Here is a 22,603-nt window from a genome sequence, read left to right on the forward strand (position 1 = left end):
AAGTCTTAAGTATATAATCTGATTGCAATAACTCATTTATTAACTGTCAGGGATTAGGTGCAGCCTCAGAGATTATTAAATGTATTATTATTAATGTAATATTTCACTTATGCCTCAGAGATTTCATATACAGGTTTTGCCAAGAGGTATGTTAAATCTTATATATCTACTTATACGTTGTGATATCACTGTATAGATATAATCAGTGGAATTTTGCAGGGAGGCAGGCGTCACTTAACGAGACACGCAGCAGGTTCCGCTGGGATTGAAGGAAGTTGGTGCAGGCGCGTACAAAGACAGGGATTGGCTGTGGGAGTAAGTTGGGACAGGGGGCTGGCGATTATTGACAGGCTACCCTTCACTTGCTTGTTAAGCGTCTGCTCTTGCAGCTAACGTCCTGATTACGAGGTGAGTGACGTTACTGGCTTTGAATTTTTCCTGAAGCTTTCATGTTATGACGTTAAAGTACATCATGCTTTTTAACATGGATCAACGTAGTACCTTCTATTTAAATAACGAACAGGTAAGAGTTGGTTTTAAAATTCGCTTCGTGATTCGATATTCTTTTTTTTTTACGTGTGTGACTAAAAGTGTTGGATTGTCAATGACCATTTTTTAATGTATCAGAAATATATTGATTTTTAGGATTTGTTCAAGTTATGTATATATCTAATGCTTGTAATTTTGTTCTACCGGAATGTTCTGTGGGATTGGATATTTTTTTAATGTTCTAAGGCATAGACGTACTGCATCGTAATTACTCCTGGATATAACTTTTGGTATGAACTGACACGACAAGAAGCTCCAGCCTCTAGGAATTATTGGAATTGCACTGCTGATATTTCCTGGGTATTCTCCAATCATTCCCTTTGGTTGAAACTCGAAGTATGTTTATACTCCTGGGTAGTTGCGAGTTCTCCGCGAAGGCTATGAATGCAACCTAACCTAACTATTTCCATCGTTGGCTATTCTACGGTCCATCAGAGTGACGTTATTGTAGCGTCCAAATGTAACGGCCATCATTAAATTCCATAGGGTACGTGTTGTGAAATGCTCGGAATTGCTGGAACGTAATAAATCTGTATTGTTACCTGTGTAAGTTGCACTTTGCAACGAGATCGTTAGAAGCCTCCTTGTCGCACGAGAGGATCGAATAGCTCGAGTTTATTGAACGTGAAAGAGTCTCGAATCCTTCGTAATATTAAAAATGGAATAAGTCTAATCTGGTATGATGACGTACGTAAGCATTATTAGAAATGACGACGACTAGAAAATTGTCTACTTTTATATTTTTGGTAAATTAGTGCAAAAACTGTGCATAAGATCGTCTCATAACACGTAAAAAGAAAGTTGGATGTCAACAAGACTGTCTACCTAAACGTATATGCTATTTTAAGGTAACGAAGTCCTTTAGTTCAGCGTTCCGACGTTTCTCAGCATCATTCGAGATTTTCCGTCCGTTCGTTCAAAAAACAACGTAACGCTTTAATTTTTTTCTTATATTCATCCAAGAGGCATAGTGACGTAAAGGTACTTTTTTTTTAATATTACTTTCTGAAAGTATTCGATATTATAGAAATATGATAATATCATGGTTCCATTTGGCACGATGCAGCAGTGACGCATTTCTAGGACGCTCGGAGATTCTAGTTTGGAATAATGCAGTAAAGACGTCAGATTCACGGATATACCTTCGCGGCAAGCTGACGAAACTTAATGGGAGGGTCTAACGTTTTAATGAATCCTTTATTAAGGAAAAATTCATTAGTAACAGAAACTCTCGAGACTCAAGGAGAAGCTTTAATTATTTAGCGCCTGACGTAATTTTCAGTGCGAAGAGTTGAAAAATCGTGACGCTCCTCTTAACGCGCCCTATATTATTTTTACTCTGGACTGTCATATTTTACCTTAGCAGATACTGTCGCTGGATTCCAGACGGTGCTATCTTTTATCTCCCAATTAGCTATTTCAGACGTTCAGGTAGATACCAATCGCAATACCCGTGCAACAAGGTAATAGTTGCGATTTCGTACCTTACACACGTTTCAGAACAGTTTACATTACCTTGTCCATAGTTACACACGTAATAACCATAATCGTTTCCAGATCGAAATCCTGTAGCGAATACAAAATTTGCTTGCTATTAAAATCCTATTTAGATATCACGTGAAACTATAAAATTAAAAATCTCTATTTTGTAAGACCTGTTAGTATATTTAACAAACAATAAAAAAAGGGTCCATCGGCACACTAGCGTCAAATATAGTACGAGATTGATCTATTAAATGAACCACAGCATCAGTGGTCCTAGGAGGAGTGTGGAGTGGACACAAGAGTTCATCAGTGGTTTTCAATTGTCAAGAGGATCTTTGATGTTTTATTTACGTCTCTTTGACAAGATAAAAAGTACAGAGGAGTGAGAGGGAGACAAGGATTTTAAAAAGATGAAGGAAAGATAAATTGAGATACAAACGTAATGAGCGACTGACCTAAGCGGATTCTTGCTGATGCAACTTCTTTCAGATAGCACTGGTAGAGGAGACTGAGAAATTCTGGACGAAATAATTGTCTGTCTCCGGGTATCTGCCATAGCACAATGGTGTATACCAACCTAACCAGACACTTGGTGATGTTAAAAGCATGCTTTTCTTTTGCTTATTTTTGCTTCCATTCCTTTTTCCAGATATGAGAGCGACGCCAACCTACACTGTCGTCACGAGATAACTGTCGCGTCCTGCTGAGTCTCTACGATTTTACTCTATTTCAACATGGATTTCACGGATTTGTTGGTTGGGTTCGTTTAGCAGGAATTCGTTCTCCACTTATTCCAGATCATGCTCTTGCATGCTTCCCTTAATTCCCACTGGAAATAGTCTGCCTCTGAACGAGTAATTCGAGAAAGAAAAAGCTGAAGAACACTGGATCCTTAGTTAGACACCATTGTTCACGCCCTCTATATACGGATAGGTACAAACCCCGTATAGTACACCGACCACCTTTTTTATCCTATAGAAACGTACCGACGCCATTTACGAGTAAAACCCATTATCCTGAAAGGTAACAAGAAGTACAGACAACCAATCGAATCTCTTGTTGCGGGTTCCAGCAGAAATAGAGCATGGGATGTCTATTTATACTTAGGACATGCCGATCCAAGCGCAACGATCATGCAGAAAGTCACCACCCGGCAACACATGTCGACCATACGCTGGGTTCTTTTAACGTGTGAAACCAGCATTATGGCATCGGTAAGTTGGGGAATTCATCGCACGCGTTGGCCCTATATCCAGAGAGGAGCGTCGGCAAGCGTCGCACTGCTGCCGATACGTGCCTGAGTTACGAGATACTCGCAAATAAAGGAGCACTCTTGCACTCGACCCTACGCCAATGGATCTGAGAGTCCAGGAGTTACCCTCACCTACCCTTGGACTGCCGACCTTAGTGAGTCTCTTTGCCTTCCCTTTTCAGCCCGCCGATACTCTTGGCCGTCTCCTTCCTATATTGCCATGCACGTTGGATACTACAATAGCCACGGTGCTAGCTTATAACAGCTAAAGACGACGTTTCGCAAGCCCTACATTCGATCTGGACGTTATCTACCCTCTGCTCCATCAAGATCTTACAATTAGTTCCTTTCTTCGTCGTTGCTTCTCGCTACTTATTTCATACTCTGTCTGCGTCTTGGGCTCTTTCACCCTGCTACTGGGTCACGGCGCATTCTTATGACTTTATGAGACGTTAGCCAATAGCTGAACTTAGAAAGGACCCTTTTTACCTTTCAGACACTCTTTCGAATAATACGGATATGAATCATTCGTTCTCTTGGGTTGCGGTGGGACTTCCGATCGGTTCTCGTTATCGCTGGATATTGCACGAGGGTTTACGATGAGAAAGGAGGTAGTTTCTAGATTCGAAGAGAATAGAACGCGGATATCTATGGTGTAATAAAGTTGTGCTTATATACATTGGAATCGTTGGAGACGTAAACCTTCTCGGGAAACGACAGATCTACCGTATGATGTCAGTTTGATTATGAGCTTTCCTAGAAAAAAAAAATTTAGATCGAGCATAAAATGTCACTCGACAATAAAATTTTTATTAATCCTTGCATGCCTCGCGCAGTAAAAGTTTTAACAGGAATTGTAAAACGCGTGAGACGTGCGTCTTGCCAATTCAAATTAATAATCTTTATATAGATCTACTCGATTTTTAAATCAATCGCGATTTCGTATTTTTAGTTGGATTTTCTTAGCAGGATATCTCTTCGCGCTGGTTACATCGGTGCAATACGAAAGTGCTAGTCGGTCAAAACTCACGGGACTCAGGTTTTATACTCCCACAAGGTATTATGACAATTGACTATGTGTATACGTATATTCACATTCGGTGGATATACAGACTATATCTAAAGGCAGTTCGCAATAACTGCTTGCTTTGTTCATGATTGTCAAGAATATTATAGCGATACTCCTCTTCGCGGCAACTCCGATACACCTAGAGAATTGATAACTGTAACCCGGTAAATGGAATTGGAGGTTTATCGAAGTGGAATTGATATTGTTTCACTTGGAAAAAACCGATCGTGATAGGTAGACCTGTTTTATATAGTTACAGGTTGATTCATTCGAGGGCAACATTGATTCTTTGTTATCGCTGCTAAAACTAGCTGTAATAAATTCGATCGTTTCTCATAATCACCCTAAGGCTATCCTGTAATTAAGGTGCATTATAAAATGATAGAACGAGTAATTATGCATTTCAAGAATAGCAATTTAAATGGACTTTGAATTTGATTGAGGAGCTATCTCTCTCGCTCTATCTCCCTCTTTCTCCATGGATTCCCTTTTCTGCAATATTAGCATTTAGATCGTCCAATTCCAGGGAGTAGAAAGTTGTCTTATGATCAGCATGCGAAGAAGAAACGATTCGCATGGACTAGTTATTCCTTCCAAAGTTGGAAAATAACCTTGGTCGACAACTTGCCAAGATGAGAATTGCCATAGGTGTCACCACAGACCGGAGAGAACAAAAACGGAGGAGGGCACGAGAAGATGAAATCGAGAAAGTTTGAATCGAGCAATAAACAATGCATTGGATTTTGCTGCAATCGACTATGCATTCGGTTATACAGTGCGTTTCCGTATCTTCGTCCGAGAGGAGCGAAAGATACATTAGAAATTCCAGCAGCCAAAGAGGAGGAAGGAGTCGTTAAGTAAACCGGGATCGTTCCTAACGATCTCGTTTGGGAACGCCGTCGTACTGCAAATCGTTTCCGGAAATGAGTAAAAATCAAACATCCTGTCTGCACACAGATATATCCAGGAGATAAAAAAGCCTGGCCAATTTCCACTTACGTACGTATGTTATCCACAGAAGCAACTTGGACGTTTCTCATCCGCGTAAAATATTGCTAAGTGGTTAGCTAGTTGCCCGCCCACAACTAGCTTCCGTTTCCGGTACTCCGATCGATCGTCGGAACAGGCGTTGATAGATTGACCAGCTAGTAAACTCTGCTAAAGAGCCGCCAGTTCATTTAATTGTATCGTTTACCGAAGTCATAGCTCACGTTCTCACCAGATCTACCATATTCCCTCCTTTTCTCTCTCCCTCTTCCAACATGCTCTCTCTCTCTATCTCCTTTACTATCCTGAACACTTCTGTCATGAAGATCCATCGTGGTCGTATCGCGAACTTATTTTCCAAGATGGATCGCCAGCCGTGAAATTCGTTTTCCTCCTGGCAACCTGATGACTGCCTGTCCAAAAGGTCAGAGGGTTACAGACCCGATCCTTCATGTTTTTCAGCTGCAACTTCCGCTTTTCTTTGTAAGTTCCATCATACAGTTTCATATACTTACAGTATGTAAAGTAAATATATACTGTGACGTTATTTCACGTCACAAGATTCTAAATTATTGACTTTCGTGTTTATCGTGCGGAACGTGTTGTCGTTGTCTAATATTGCCTTACATATATTACCGGTCAAGAACTTCAGTGTCTCGATAATATAAGTTAATAAGGTTAGGCTAATTTCTATGGTACGGTATTTTCAGGCGACAAATCGAGGCACCGCTACGCCGAGGAAGACAATCTATCGTAATCGAGAACGTCACCTTCTTCAGTCTCGCAAGAAGGAAGCTGCCTGCTGTTACGCCAGGGAGCGTAGACAAACGTCACCACCATCAGACACCTTCATCCCGCCACGGGGAACCCCGAATAAAGCCGGGAGCCGATCTGACGGGAACATCGCCATGGACGAACTACCGTCACGTCAGTCCAGGTACCGATGCCCGGTTAACGGCATCCGTACGGAAGAGGGAGCTCAGGCAGCTACCCTAGGCCGTGGAGTCACGACCCTCCGCCACTCCAACCTCCCATCTACCCAGGATCGGACGAAGACATCTATCTGCCACACCTGAAGATTCCCGAACGTGCTGCTGACAGCTTCGATCAACTTCGTGTTTTGGCTATGATCCTCACCACACAATATTCCTTTAGCGGTCATTGTTTCTCATAGTAGTGATATTTCTTATATTTAATACTCTCGCAATTAATTTAGTTTCATGGTGTTATTTATTTTTTATCATATCTGTCGCCTGCTTGTCTTTTTTATTTTTGCATTCCCACTCGCCGCGATTGACTCATTCGTGTTCGCGTGAATAGGTTTGTTAACGTCTGAAAAATTGTCTTAGGGATGTCTGTGATGAGTCATATTTATTCTGCAGCCTTTTGTAAAGTAGAAAGAAATCGGAATGTTCAGTCGAAGGTGCGATATCATAATTGCTAGGCACGGCCCTGTGCCGTGAGCGCGGCTAGGGCCTCGTCGCTCTCCGCGATACACGCTACTCCCGCGTCAACGAAGTATCCGAGATCGCAGTTCACGCGTCGCCGTCAACCGCGCTAGCGTCGCCGTGCGTACTTTAGCAAGGACCCGTAAAGCGCTTTAACCTTCTCTGTTTCCACCTGAACGTCACGACGCTTCCGACTAGCTAGTCACCTTGTAGGGCATTTGGTGTTACTATTCTTTAGCGACTCTCTGTCATCTTCCGCGTTAACGAACATCTTACGGACCGGCCGTATGTCTCTTGCTGCATTTGGTTATGCGATTTTCGGTGATCTTTTTGAAGAATTAATCTTTTGGTCTTAGGTTGTTGGCGCGGTTCCCGATTACGTTATATTAATGTTCAGTTTTTAGTGTAAATAGACCTTTTTCGAATTAGATAACTTAACTAGTGACAAAGAGAGTGCGTTGCACTCGTGGTATTTCCGCGAGAGATACCTGGCGCCCAGCCCGAGAGAGAGAGAGAACTTTCGTGATCTATCGACTTTCGATGGCCACTGAGAGTCGTTTTGCCGGCTTTAAAATTATTTATGTAATTTAAATAAAAGTATGTTTTTTTTTGCATAACGTTGCAACGTGTATCAGAATGCTATATCTATATTGAATATGCGAACGAAAAATTCCACGTTATTACGTAACTGCACCTTCGTCATCATATCGATTTCTACTTACATTTATATCACAGTCGTATTTTACAAAACGAATTAACAAAAATTGTGGGGAAATTTCAGTAACCACTGGGCAAGATGCAAATAATGTTCCGTGTCGAGAGAGTCATTCGGATTCTGTTTAAATCTCCTCTTTATGCTCCTGGAAGATGGTTTAATAATGCAACGTACCGCATTGCACGTACATATGTGCAGAGGTGTATGTATACGATGTGGGATATTTGCATAACGCTCGTCACGTCGTGAAGATCTGTAGTAGAGAACGCTGCGGGTCTGGCGCCGCATCTTATTGTTAGATCAAAGGAATATCTGAAGCTTGAGATGTCGCTATGAATTTTGATCACGACATTTCTCAATGCACTCAACGTCCTAATGTTTCAACGGTTTCTGCAACTGGGATCTCTACTGACAATGAGCGTACCCGGTATATAATACAGGTGCGTCTTTTCTTTGCCGTTGCACAATGGGAAATCGATGTTAACGTCTATGTTTACACGTGTTCAATACTCAAGATGGTATTACGTATATAGGAATGAAAAAAGTACACAATAGGTTATATTTTCCCACGTGGTATCAGGAAACACATTGTACATATGTTTCATGTAATTTTTCCATTTCTATGAAGATACGTATCTTTAATTCAAGGTTTCTCTCAAAGTATATATACTATATATATACACATAGATATACGCAATATAACTATTGCAATCTTTTAGATTCCATTTGACTTTGCAGATTCTTTTTCGTTTTTGTGTTTTAACGTGTGATAAATGTAAAATTTCTTTATAATTACCGAAGGCTCGTGCCTGAAACTTGACTATAGACACAGACACGATATTTGGGTCCTGATAGCAACCTTTCATTAAAGTGTAGGGAAATTCGGGTAAGTTCGAGAAGTTTGGGTAGTAGCGAGATAGCCGCAAAACCTGGATCTAGCAGCTCGAGAAATAGAGGGCGGCGAGGGGATGCTTGAAGGTAGCCGCAGTGTCGTGGGCTAAGTGAATCGATATACAATAGTTGCTAAACTCGAAACATAAATTCTACTGCGGTGTAAAACTTGAGCAGTCGGAGTAAGTTGGCTCAGCGATCAGTTGGCGTATCGCGATTAATTTCAACTGTTTCTTCCACGGCGGACTCAGCGACCGGCTGTTCGGGTTTGATTAAAAATCGAACTTCGGTCATGACTGGAAATCGTACTTGCCGTTTGCCGGTGGATGCAACTTTGGGTAGTTTCTTCGAAATTTCTGGGATTTTCATTGCGAAGCTTATTGCGAAAACTTATCGGTGGAAATGATATTGTAAATCCTTTATGAATCTTTTGTCGATAGCTTTTATTCGCTGTTCTATTTTTCTTTGTTCTTTTATGAAAGTAGTTAAATAAATGTTAACGATAGGCAAGAAGTAAGTCTTGCTGGATGCGATGGACAGAATAAGTTACTAACTATGTCGGTATAGTTATGCAGTAAATGTTGGGTCGTTATCATTAGTCTTGATTGAGTCGCTGCCTTATTTCACACTTTGATTATTTTTATCATTTAAACGTTCGATTCCAGGCACTGTATTGAATTTGATTAAAGGTATTATTTGATGCACACCATTCGACATTGTGAACACTTAAGATACTAGATTACTAACTACGAGGGTGCTGCTCTTAATTTAAAGCCTTTAGACAGGAATTTATTCAGATTAAAAAAAAAAGAGAATTTATTAAAAAAATTTTAATTAATTTTTGTATTATATTGTCGAAAGGATATTTTCAACTTGTGCAAAATTAATGATGCCCAACGACGTTACATAAAAGGCGTTAATGAACGATCAATGCCTTTTAAGTAAGAATAGGATTATATTGGATTCTTTACATTTCCTTCCCTTGATCGAGTCCTCCATAAATTAATCGAAGACCATCTTCGTATCACGATCTTATTAGCAATGCTCTTATCATGCTTCTAGTCTTTGTATACTTTGTTGTCCTGAGACTGCGGCGAACTCGTCGCTTTGTCTTGATCATTCGTGTTCGGTTTTGTCGAGGATTCAGGCCGTTCGTGAAGATAACTCGTACCTCTTATGCCACCCGGTGCAGCAGTACTGTCATAGAAATAATCTCGGGGCCGATAATACCTGAAATGGAAAAAAATTACAAAAAATAAGAGAAGCCACGAATCTCTTTTATGCCTGAAGAAACTTGGCAATCTTTTAGCCTTATCGGAATTCTATTAAGGTGGCCACGGACACTCTTGAACTTTATTAATGATTTACTTCTTGGAGCGTAATAATTATTCTTAGAATCAAGTAACGATGCGACCGCAGTTCGACCCTTTGCCTTTGTATTCGGAGCGTTCGTTAAATTACTGCCAATAAATTGCAATTAGAGAGGATGGGTCGTTTTACATTCCGGAAAGAATCCTTGCGAACCGTCAATTAAGCAAAATGTTATTAAATTTTTTTCTTCTCATTTCCAATTATTCTTACCTATGAAACTGGGTGGATGCTGTGAGGTCCTTTTTTTTTTACTATTTATTTCTGTAAATATTCCAGGGTGCAAGGGATCTTTCATTTCTCTTTTAATGCGAAGTCAATCGAGAAGTAACAAATCACTTGCGGATTCGAAGCAGGTCGTTTCGAAAAAGGGTTCAATTACGTGCTTCGTAGGATTCCGGAAAATCAATTCTCGATTTGTATTTTATGGGAAAATAAAGCTTCGTTTTTCTCCCTGGTAACAAGTAACATCACCGAAGGGATTTTATTACAAATTAATTTCTATGGCCCCTTGGTGGGCGAACAATGCCATTTTTCCGTATCCCTTTATACGTTACAATAATTTGCAATCGCGTTGTACGAGGTAATTAAAAGAAAGGGAATGCTAATGAATTTTTGAAATTTTTAATAAAAACCAATAACTCACCCTACATCACGATCTCTGTTCACGTCCCTCCAGTTATTTCGATTTCCGCCGTAATTCCACGCACTGGCGTATCCTCTGTCGTATCCCGGTCCCCAGGTGCCTCCAGAGTAATATCCTCTTCCGTCGCTTCCGGTTCCTCTTCCACCATACCGATCATACCCATATCGATCTTCGGAAGGTCTCCTCCAATAATGCTTTTCGGACGGCTCGTACCTGTCGTACTTGCCACCGCCGTAACTATTGATCCGATCGTATCTGCTGTAAGGGTCGTCATAGGGTCGCCGATTGTAACGATCATAACGATCGTATGGAAAACGAGAGTCCAAATTATCATAGCCATTGCCACGATCGCTGTATCGATCGTAACCCCTGTCATAATTTCTATCAAAGTACCGATCCCGATCATACCGATCTCGATCATACCGATCATAACGATCATACCTGAGAAAGAATAATAACTACGTCAACATTAAACATACAAAAAATCGCGCAGGAATAAAATGACGTGCAAGTATCAGAATATTTTGAAAATTAGAATCATTAAATACGCCAACTATTTTTTCAAATTAAAAAAATACAGAAAATCGTATTAAAAAAAAATCAGTGCACAAAAAATAAAATTGGTGAAGAAACGTAAGAAAAGAAAATAATACTAAATGATGAATTTAACGGATACCGATCGCCATAGTACAAGGGCCTCAATAAATCGTATCGTCCATACTGATCATAACGATCGTAGTCGTACCCAGGTCCCCTGGATCGGTCGTAGTCGTCGTATCGGTCACGGTATCTTCGATCCTCCAGATCATCATCGTACCAGTCGTACCTCGGTCTGTACTTCGAACCGGATACGTAGGCGCTAATAAATTAATTCCACAGGGTGAGTAAGTTCGAAACACCGGATACGAACGATTTGACAAGCTACAACGTATATATCCCGTCTAAATCCAGGATAATTACTCAAATGGAACTTATGGGATTTCTCTAATCTAACGTCACGGAGCGGTCGCACGTGTTATTCCATTATTGTAGAGGGTGGGTCACCAGAAATTCTTTTCCGTGCGAACTTTTCTCCATGAACTTTTGCAATAACGAACGAATTCGCCCTGGGCTCGCGCGTGTCTGAAAAACTCAAGGGTCGGAACGACAACTCACCCCCGATCGGTGCCAGTAGATTTGTTGGGGTCGCAGGTGATGCAGCGCGACTCGTAGTACGCAGCATCCCGATGTTCCACGGGATCCGCTCTGACGTTGATGGTACCGGAACTCAACGGGGTATTGTCACTTCCGTATCTGCTCATGTAGTACTGATCAGATCGTGCCTGACGATAGAGCGTCCCAAGAGTGGCCGACGCCGAGGGCGTCGTATCACTTGCTCTACCTCCATGAATCAGAAGGAGGATTCCTAGGCTGACGTAAAACTGCAAAGCGTTATACCAAGATCAATTTATACGAAGGCTTCCTTACGGCTTTAGCGAAAAGGCAAGTCTTAAGATGAAAATCTTAGCAGCTTGATAATAATCCGCTCTGAAGGGTGTCCGATCAAATTTCAAATTCCATGACTCCCCTGAAAGAATTAAGGACCAAGGGTTGAACTTGGATGCTTTACCATGGGAAAGAGGGAAATAGGGGTGTACAGGGTTATTCGAGACTGTTGCATTATCTGAGGATGGGTCTGTCATGTACCTGTCTATATTATCGTATTATTTAAGATCGAAACTATGATTGGTGGAAATCGTGAAAAAATAGGGGCTCCGAATCAAATTATTAACAGCTCAAGTAAAATGTTCCGAGATATCGTGAAAACGCGCCCTAATGAAATTTTGCCCATAGGCCATAGGCCATGCCATTCTTTGCGGGCACGAGGAACGCTGCTTAGCATTTACAGATGATATATTTCGCACGCGCAACGATAAAGTCACTCATGAGAACGGAACGAACTATTCCCTCGCGTTTTCATTTTTCATGTGACATTTCGAGGGAGCAATTGACGACGGAACCGCCGTTTCTTCGTGCTTCGTCGAATCGCAAGACGACGACACGTCTCTCTCGGCTTTTGCGTCAAAGAGATGCAACACTTCCGTTTCACGGGTCAATACACGAGTCTGACGTTCGATTTGCCAGTCTGCACGTGCATCATGCATTACCCTTGTATACGGCGATACATGGAGTATAGGTAACTTTACACGTAAGTACATGTGGGTGCCGAGTGCTAGATATTAGGCTACCTTCTCACCGCGAAAATTTCGTTTCCGAAGATTTATTAGTTATATGCACTGGGTCGAGGAGACCTTTAGGTGCGATAGTGCATACACAAATTTCATTAAATTGCCCTTTCACATATTTGCTTCCTTTGCCAATAGCGCGGTGCATTGACAAAAAAGTTCAATGTGAACGAACCCTTATGCGACGTTCGCTACTCTCTCTCTCTCTCTCTCTCTCTCTCTATCTGTCTCTCTCTTCCTGCAATTTCTTTGACTTTGAATATTTTTCTCTCTATTTACTCTTTTTATTATACCTCAGCGCGCATCATTGCTTTCGCGCAAAGACTGTCTAGCCAAAGTACGAATGTGTATGTATACATATACTTATAGTACGTAGGTAGCTGCCATTACGTGTAGTAAATGGAGTTCGCGAATTGTTCGCAAATATTTGCCACTTCATCCGCGGTCGTTATATTCAACTTCAATGGCATGTATTTTCGCAGCTTGATGCGGATGAAATTTTCAAAGTTTATTCATACACCATATATCTGTATACGTACACACTGATCTAAGTGGTTCGATAATTGGATTGCCGTTGCGGAGGAAACCGTACAGCCTTAAATTCTCACTGAGCGTGCAACCGCGTCGATTAAGGCGAACTTTTCAAGAGTTAAGAAAGAAGAAAATTGCCACTACGGTACGCGACGGGGTAAACAATAATTTAAGGCGAATCTATATCCACTTCGGTGGCCTCGACGTAACCGTGTTGCCGGCGGCAGAAACCATTCTTCTTTTCGTGGTGCGCCACTACCGAAATACTAAGAAACAGAAAAGTATTGTAGTATAGTATACTATAAGTATCTATACTACGTTGTACGTATGCTATATATACCTGTACAGGCTATTGCTTGTGCGCCAACCTACTTTATTTCAATCGAACGTATCTTTACTCGAGGCACGATCGATCCATTTCCCGGAGTAAACGATCCATGGCCTTTTATTAACTCGCCATTCGGCTCTTCCGTCGTAATTTTCTCCTTTTCTTTTCATCTCGAGGAAATTGAAGGAATAAGAAATCGCGCCCGTGGAGCTGGTTTTCAACGACAACAATAAGAATTGCTCATGCACCAAAGCCATACGTAGATCCTAGCATGTGTAGCTGCATGTAGGTAAATACTTGACCCGTAGGAATTTTTATATAGGATTTGAAATTTGCATTTCCTGGCACGGGATTATTTGTCCTTGAATCGAGACGCGCGAAATTTGAACTAGAGAAAAACTTGTTGGACTTTTTCTTCGTCGTTGGATGAAAACCAATAAAATGTTTGCATTCGTGTTGGCCGGTGTGAATGGCTGCTTAATACAATTTTCTAACGAAGAAACTTTTATGGATTTTTCTATCTTCTTTTTCTCTCTGATACTTTTTGACATTTTTTTTATGCATACCTACTCTTAACATTCGAGGATGAGCGCCAGTTTCTACTTGCAATTCTGCGTTCTTTTTACGGATTTATTTAACGCTCGTACCGCTTTACGGTAATGGAGTAACCGCATCCGTAATTTACATACTGAAATTAAAGTTTATGCCCGCGATATGAATGCTCACCGAGTACTAGACTTTGAAAGATGGAAAATAAATTCAATTTAGTTTCATGACTGTGATTACGGTTTCGGACAAGAGGACGTGAGTTGGCTCTCATTGAGAACATGGGATGCATATACAGGGTTATTCACGGCAAACGCACCAGGTGAAATTGGCCGTGAACGGATGATTTCATGAATCAGCGCAGGTCGGCATTATCAAAGAAATAAAAGCTAACGTTATAAAATTGCTAAAATCATGACTTTCACATTGTTTCATTTGTTTAAGAAGTTCGCACTGCTACGATTGGCAGAATCGTTCAATCGCGTCCAACTTTAGCCGGTCCGTTTGTCATGAATAACCCTGTATACAAACATATGTACGTAGACCATGCTTAACCTCAATGTAACACGTCAAATGCCCAATTGAAAAAAAACCCGCAAAAATGCAATTAGAATGTTGAAAAGGGCGCATATCGAAACTTAACCTAGTTTACGGTAGGAAAGTGCAAAAAAGGAAACGTAAATATAAGCTGTAGGGATGGTCTGACATTGAAGGGAGTGCTTTAGAAAGACTGTCTTGATTTTTCCTTTTCTTGAATAAAAAAAGAAGGTAATTGTATAATGTATTTGCCGCGTGCTGGTAAATCCGACTAATGAAATTATGACGTTTAAGACGAAGTTTACTCAGGCGAATGGGTTCGGCAATGGCTGGCTGACGACGCTCGAAGTGGAATAAATGGGACTCCATCCAAACCTCAATTAACCCTACAAAAGTAACATAAATTCATATTTAAATCTTAAATAACGCCGTTATTAAATCTGCGTCCTCCGGGGGCTGGTCGCCTCCTCCGCTTAATCTGGCCTACTGCCGCGCGTCAGTCTTTCTGTCCGCAGTAGGTATCCCTTCTATTTATTTCACTGTGTCTCCTCTCGCGCTTCTTCGCTCTCCTCGCCGAACAAACGTAACGAAATTTAAAATGCAAATCTCGCACCCCGCTATGCGCAATGTAATTTCGCCACGATCAGCTTCGCCGACGCAAAGGGGCAGCAGCGTCGTCCTCGCAGGATTATCGAGCGCCGTAGGTTCCTTCGCGTCGACGGCAATAAACGCCAGATACGTTTTCACGTGGACTTACGCATGGGCGCGTTTACGGAAATAAGATAAAAAAAATATTAAAAAAATAAATTCAGCAGCCTCGATTATCTTGCAAATTCATCGCGGCACACTTGTCGCCAAAACGAACGCATGTAAATTGAATTCCGGGACAAAGTGAGAGCCATCGTGGAAATGAAATTTGAAGGCAGGAGGAAGCGCTTGAGGTTCGGAACATCCCGTTCGTCAGAGAGCGAAGATCCCGATCGATGGGTTCATGAAAATAATTGAAGTCCATTGTTCCCCTTCCTGGGATTCCGGCTGTTCTCATACAATTACCGATATTCACCCTAGTGAATGTCTAGAATAAATTCAAGGCTCGTCCCGCACATCCGGAATCACTGACTAGCTTTTACTTTTTTTCCTTTCGTCATGATCGGTTTACGCTCTTCTATTTTTTTTTTGTCATGCTAATGCACCGTAGGAAGTCAAATAATGATTATTCATTTACAGTTACACACCAGGTATATCATTTTCATAGTTGGCTCGCATATTACGTCCCTTCCGGATTCCATTACGCATATGCTTCCACCAAATGAATTTCCACTAATGATTATTATAATGCGAGCATCAGTAGATACTAGGGATCTGCAGCGGAGGCGGATGTGCATTAATAGAATTCCCAATGAAATTCTCTGTTAAGTTATGAAGGAAGGATCGTTCGTGAAATTTCTTTTTTTTATACTCCATCAAAGCCCGTTCTATCCAGGGAAAGATACGCATTACAAATTTTATTTCCAACAAACCAAATTTCAGTAGTCGAGGTCACGTTACCAGGATGCCGATAATGCCCTGAATAACGCGTGGTCAAATCAGATAGTGGTATCATAAATCACCGGATATACGCTATCATATACCTACGTGTACAAGTGCAGGAGTCCTTGAACAGGACGGGGACGTTGTTCGGGCATTATCCATGGGCGGGTTGCATAAAATATTTCAACGTGATTTAAGCCGCGCGAGCTTTTCACGGCGTTTCGCGAAAACCTGACCGGAAGGGTGCGTGCTGGATTCGTTGCATTGTGAAGATCCGTTTCCTTCGTTCATTGTTTTTTACCTTCATTATTTTTTTATTTTTTGCACCAACACTCCTGGTGCAATTCCCACGAGTGACTGTAAGCTCCTCGATCGTGCCGCTTTGTTCGGTTGATCTCAGACTAAAAAATACTCAGATTAGGCAAACAATAGAAACGAGGGTAATACGGAAAATGGTAAATTGAGGAAAAGTCTAATTCCCCTTTTCACGATCGTGACGTTACGTAAAAGCGTCGCGACGCTCGCTCTTATGTATATGCGATGGCGCTTCGTTATTTTCTGGAAAAATTTTATCTTGACGAGAAGGCTACATTTTTATGGAGATGCGTCAACGTATTAGCGGGAAATGCTGCAACGACGGAAATATACATACGTAACATGAGGTGCAGCCGCACATAAAATTTGCATAAGCCAACAGAAAATCGTCGCGCATATTCTGGCTACCCCCTACTGGGATTATTATTCGGTGAATACCTTTAACAGTTAAAGCAGGCCAGGCCAAATCGTCATCCAGCAAAACTGTTCACTGCAATAAATAATTACGTCACGACCTACTCGTTCACCTCGATAACTAATAGAAAGGTCGAAAGATTTTTCGGATCGATTGCATTCGTGTAGTAATGTTAAGTGAAATTTATTGAATTTTCACCCAAAAACAATTGAATCATTCGTGATAGTCAGGGGTAAATTAAAGTCGTATTTGTTTAAGTCCTAGAGCTTTCCAAGTCCTTGAAAGCTTCTTTCCTTCCAGCAAGTCTGGCCTCCTTCGTTCCGGATCTACTGATTCGACCACCTAAGCTTTCTCGACCATCCTTAGAGACCCAGTCCAGAATCCGTACCATCCCTGAGAGCTTCGTTTCCTGGTACTATTTCACCGTAAACTCCGCGCCCCTCTACTCCTCGCGGAAAACACACAATTAAAAGGCCAGGAGATAAAACCCGCGATGTCACTACGCTCAACTATTGTAACCGGCAACCTATAAAGTTTAAAGAGTGGATTAAAGTCCTGGGATTGCGGAAATCGTCCTGGTCTGTATTGGGTCTATGTGTATACGTATACTTAGTATAGTTGGTAGCTTCACAACTTTTACCGAGTTTTATGAGGTAAGTTATGCCTTCTATTAATATCGAAGGAAATTGTCGACTATCGACTGCTGCTGTGGCTACGTTAGTTTTTCGGGTCCACGCGAGTACCGAGGCATTTCATTTTTACACGGATCGTAAATTTTCACTGGCGATACAACCGACGAGCAGACGACTAGACATGCTTTGCTTTACGACGCTGCTTTTAGAAGCTTACGAGAGAGTAAAATCTGTTTGGAAATGGATGCTTAAATATTACTTCTTGTACAAATTCTCGTGGGTTGTTTGACGATGACTTTGTCGGTGCTTGGTTTTTAATTAGGCAAGTGCTTCAAGTTTGTCATGTAGAAAGTGGTATTCTCGAAGGACTTCAGACTCTATTAACGAAACTTACCGGATTCTCATTAACCGAGTAATTTGACTAGGTTCGTCCATTCGTGATAACTGTGTCGCTCATCGTTTAAGTAGAATACCAGAATTGAAGGAGATTGCATGCTGTAATGTTAAATTCTGTCTTTATATGTATAGCTGGTGGAATATAGGAACTTACTACATATGATTTCAGTCTTAAACATCATATGAGAAATTAAATGAATACGATCGGCACTTCACCATTGAATTGACCACTATGAACTTACAGCATGCGTATGCAGTTATGAAAATTTTTAAGTTTAAAAAAGAAATGAAAAATCGTATAACCGTCCAATTTTCCACAATGAAGTTTCTTATTTTCGTAAAAACATTTCACGTGTATCAATCACTCGAGACTCCATCAGTTTTGCCGCAGTGAAAGGGAGCTCTCGATTGTTTTTTCGGATCGGTGCGGAACGCGACTTCCCGTTTGGAAGTTGACTTGCTTTCCGTTTTATAGGGAGGTAAAAAAAAAGAACAAATTCAACCGAAAGGGTTTCGAATGGAAACGGAAATAATAATAATTAACATCCTTCGTGAAAAATTTTTACACTCGTCCGACATGTCCTGAGGCTATAAATCACAGAGCTTTTTTTGCAACCGCACGAGTTCAAGGTACTTTATTAGCCACAGTGGCGAAATACCTGAACTGTATGCCAAGCGAAATAATAAGAGCGGATATGACGTCACGTGAGGAACGCGTGCGTACAATGGCCGGAGGGCGATGCTGCTGGGGTCCTCGCTCGGTTCACCTGCCCATTATTCACACCACAATGTACTTCCTTTGTCAAAACACTGCTCATTCGTTGTAATTATTAATGCGACGCCTGATGAGATTTTTCTGAATTCCATCGCTCTTCGTCGCGAGTGGCGTCGATTGGCGCCATCATCGAAGATACACCCCGTCAACATTATTCCCCTTGTATTTTATTCTCAAACCTAAAAATCCGACCATACAGTATTCCACGCAACCACCGTTTCAAAGTTTATATTTTAAGAATTTTCAAAATATAAACGTTGAATTAATCTGATATATGCACTATGATTCATGGCTTCCTGGTTCACAGATGCTCGTATACTCTTTCTTCCTCTATCCGTTTTTTTCAAACTTTTTTTTATCCCGCTTTAATCCCGTTGCGGTATGCACCTTGACCACGCGTGCTTCCCTTCGGGTTCTATACGAGGTCACGCTAAGTTGGGTGCTTTGTTACCAGGACCCAGTGTTTAGTAATTGTATCTTCCCAACTGCTGCACTACTAGTAAGTGATTCAGTTTTTCCCGTTATCTCGAAATAACGTACGTCCGTTTCGATAACTATTAACTCTTCGTTCACTGAAAAAAAAACATAATTTCGTAAATCGCCTGGTCGAAGTAACGGTCTTACGAGTATCTCAAGTTCTGTCTTAAGGTTCGGAAATTCCTCGGTTGTCTGTATAGCTTTTGTTCGAGTGCAGAAACTTCCCAAATAACTTTCGAAAAGTTATTTGAGATTAAACGTCGCTCTCGGTCACGTCCTTCGCGAGGAAGATTCGGCTGACCTTACACGTCATAGCGTTCAATCCCCCCGACGGCCTTTTGTACAAAGCTCGAAGTCGAATTTCGTAGTCGAACTTAAGACGAGTTTACGATCGGTCAACGTCAGACATGCTGGAATATAATCGCGTGGGAATGGAGCTTTATTCGAGTATTCGTGAAATTCTCATATTTTTCAGGTTTGAAAAGTTGCCGGGAGCATCTACGGCAAAGTTACACCATAAAGAAGTAGCGTTGACTTGTGGTTGCCATAACGAAATCATCGGAAAGAGTTGACTTTACTCTCTTCCTGTCCTTCATCCTTTTTCTTTTCCTTTCTTTTCTCTCCTCCTCACCCTAGCACCCTTCTCAACCCACAAAATTTCATATCGCTTCGTCAACGTCACCGACTTGCGACGCAGTCCTCCCGGAAGCTGGGAGTTACAAACTTTTCTCACCAAGTATCGAGAGTTCTATCCTTCTTTTTTCCTAGTCCTCAACCTCATCCCCTCTCTCTTACTCCCACAGGAGATAAAATCATACGGTGCCCTTCAACAGAGAATAACCCTGATTTACGTCATCAAGAGAATCGTCACCGCAGGACAATAGGCCATATTCCATAGGGACGTATACCATGGAGGAATGTGAGTATTAACACGGATGATAAAATTATCAATGTCGAGATTGGCCACATAGTGGCAGCAATCAGGCCAAGCGAGGCGAGGTGGAGCTAATTGAAGCATAAAATCGTACACAATCATCAAGGACAAGAATGTAAAACCTATAGGTGCAATTAGAATTCTATGTTAACGAGAGCTCGATACAAGCAGATTGCAGATTGCAGATTTATAATCATTGACAAATCTATGATCAACAGTTTCCCCATTAACGATAGTCCTAAAGGATTATTTTATACGAAACTTTATATGTTTATGTAGGCATTATGAATTCTCATTTAACGTATCGTTACGGAAACGATGTTGTCTTAAGGATTTAACGAACCCATTTGATATCGATAGTTTAGTGTCTCTGTTTTTTTATCGTTAACCTGAATAAGTGCGATCGTTACTGTACACCTCACCCGAAAAGCAAAGTAATAAAGCAGACTGCTGCAAACGCTTGAATGGCCGACTGTCGTCATTACCGAGACTAACGCTCGCGTTACGAGTAGGCGTCGTACTCGTCTGGATGAGTAGGAGAAATACGAAGCTTTTACACGAGGTCCGATTTTATCTGCCCTCATTATGCCGCAAGCGCCTGTACGGACTTTCCTTGTAAAACTGAAGCGTGAGAAGGATTGTTTAATATCGTGGCATCCAATAGTGTCTGCACTTTAGCCTTGACGGAGTCTGCAGTGAGGTGGCCATTTTGGATAAAATATATATAAGGTTCAACGTTAAATAGATAGAAGAGAGATGCCAGCAGGTACTATTTTAACGTGGAATGTCTATTCGGGAAAGTGGTCGCAGAGGCGTTACTGTTTTTACCGGGTTAAAGCGTCGGGACGGTGGCGTCGGCTTGTGCACTATATGTACATCGTTGATCGATCGCTTTTAAGTCGCGCCGCGTGATACCGGCTTAAAGCTCAACGGTAGCCCAAGCCTCGCCGTTGAGCTTCCGGCAACTTTGCACTGGGACAATTGCAGCAACGCGTAAAAGAGATCGTTTCTCTTCCTTTTTTTCCTGATTCTCCACATTGTTCCCGGTCGCTTCGTCTTCGTTGGCCAGATAAGGGACATTAACAGAGAATAAAGCAGCGAAGTTTTAAACAATTACACGCGGGAGTTGAGTTCATTAGAGGGGTCCTTAAGAGGGACGTTAATGGCAGCCGGATAATGCTTGGCTGGTTTATCCCCACGAAGAGTCAAATGTCAGCCAAGTTCCTAGAGACGACTTGTGCCCTTGGGTCGACTTTCCAAGACTGGCAAGTTTCGGAAATTCGCCACTTGCGAGAACGTCGAGCGTCTTCCTGCCTCGGTTGTAGCAAATTTCAATACGGTTTCTCCAAGTGTCTCTATAACTATATATATGCCTATAGCTATAATATATATATTATAGCTATGTATATATATATGCATAAGTACGTACAATTGCGATATTACGGCTCAGTCCGATTTCTAATGATGAAAAATCGACATTGATTAGGACCTGCGATATAATCACCCTTATCGCGACTGATCGTCCAATCCTCGATTCGCGAGTCCTGGTCTAGCGAGGAAGGATCGAAGTTACAAAAATGCCAAGAGAAAAAATATCTCATCGTTTTAAGATCGATTGTATCGGATGGTACTGCAGACTCCGATATATCTATATATTTCGTTCTATACTCCGTTTCTATCTTCATCCCTTTCATTTTCTTCCTTTCGACGTAGGCAGGGGAGTAGGACGCGGAGAGGATACACTAATCCTAGATTAATGATCTAAAGTCTGAAAGGTACTTTTCCTACAGGAAGGACACCTTACCCTCCTTTCCTTTTGTCTATGTCTTTCTCATCTTCCTTTCATTCTCTCGCACGGCTTATGGAATTGATTGCAAACTCAATTAGAAAGAGTGGTAATCCCTGTTGCAGAACTAAGCCCGTCTCAGCTAGTGGCTTTCGAATGCGATCAGATGGCAGTAATTGCATTTTCCAGTCGTGCCAATCAAAGATACATGCAAGTCTCAGTCACGCTTCTTCGGTTAGCATTGACGTACGAAGTATTTCAGACGCTTCGTTATTCAGGACTCGGAGTAGCGTGTTATAAATGGCCAACAGAGCTTTTACATTACCGCGTAATGCGCATCAATTTCTATTAGCATCAAAGATCAATACTGGTTTACCTTCTCTGCTCAGCTGTTTCTATTAATAAAGCTCATGGATTATGTGCAACCCGAGATGTTCTGTTTAAAGAAAATATTTAACATCCATCGATCTTTTACTGTAGAGCAAACTATACGTACGACACTGTATAATGTTCTGATATCTATATGCGATTGAGAGTTCATTCGACCTAATGGACGGGTTAATTAAATTTACCTTGATCGATCCTATTCTGCACTATATGACTTACCATTGCTATTTGTTGCACTTGCTCGCCACACACGCGAATATATCACTCGTGCCTTAGCGTCAGCACTGGATTCCCATCACCGAATGCTCCTTTACTTCGATATTATCCGCGCTTCCACACGACCGAGTCGCTCTACGGTTTGGACAGGTTTTTAGCAGGT

The 22,603-nt window shown here is 41.5% G+C and overlaps 1 protein-coding gene across 4 annotated transcripts; it reads right to left on the reverse strand.

Moving 5' to 3' along the window:
• Positions 1-8,822: 8,822 nt before the first annotated feature.
• Positions 8,823-22,585, reverse strand: LOC107270160 (putative carbonic anhydrase 2). Of its 4 annotated transcripts, none has more exons than XM_015744899.2 (5): positions 22,444-22,585; positions 11,566-11,831; positions 11,156-11,269; positions 10,411-10,851; positions 8,823-9,626 (listed from the first exon to the last, which is right to left on the reverse strand). In XM_015744899.2, exons 1-5 carry the CDS (start codon positions 22,444-22,446, stop codon positions 9,455-9,457), a joined length of 996 nt encoding a protein of 331 aa, XP_015600385.1. In that variant the 5' UTR covers positions 22,447-22,585; the 3' UTR covers positions 8,823-9,454. The 4 variants fall into 4 exon arrangements, with proteins under 4 accessions (XP_015600385.1, XP_024943365.1, XP_015600384.1 ...); XM_025087597.1 differs by having other exon boundaries at positions 11,132-11,269; XM_015744898.2 differs by having other exon boundaries at positions 11,087-11,269.
• Between the last annotated feature and the right edge of the window lie 18 nt (positions 22,586-22,603).

This window comes from Cephus cinctus, unplaced genomic scaffold, assembly GCF_000341935.2.
Source record: "Cephus cinctus unplaced genomic scaffold, Ccin1 Ccin1_scaffold0709, whole genome shotgun sequence".
Classification (NCBI taxonomy): Eukaryota; Metazoa; Arthropoda; class Insecta; order Hymenoptera; family Cephidae; genus Cephus; species Cephus cinctus.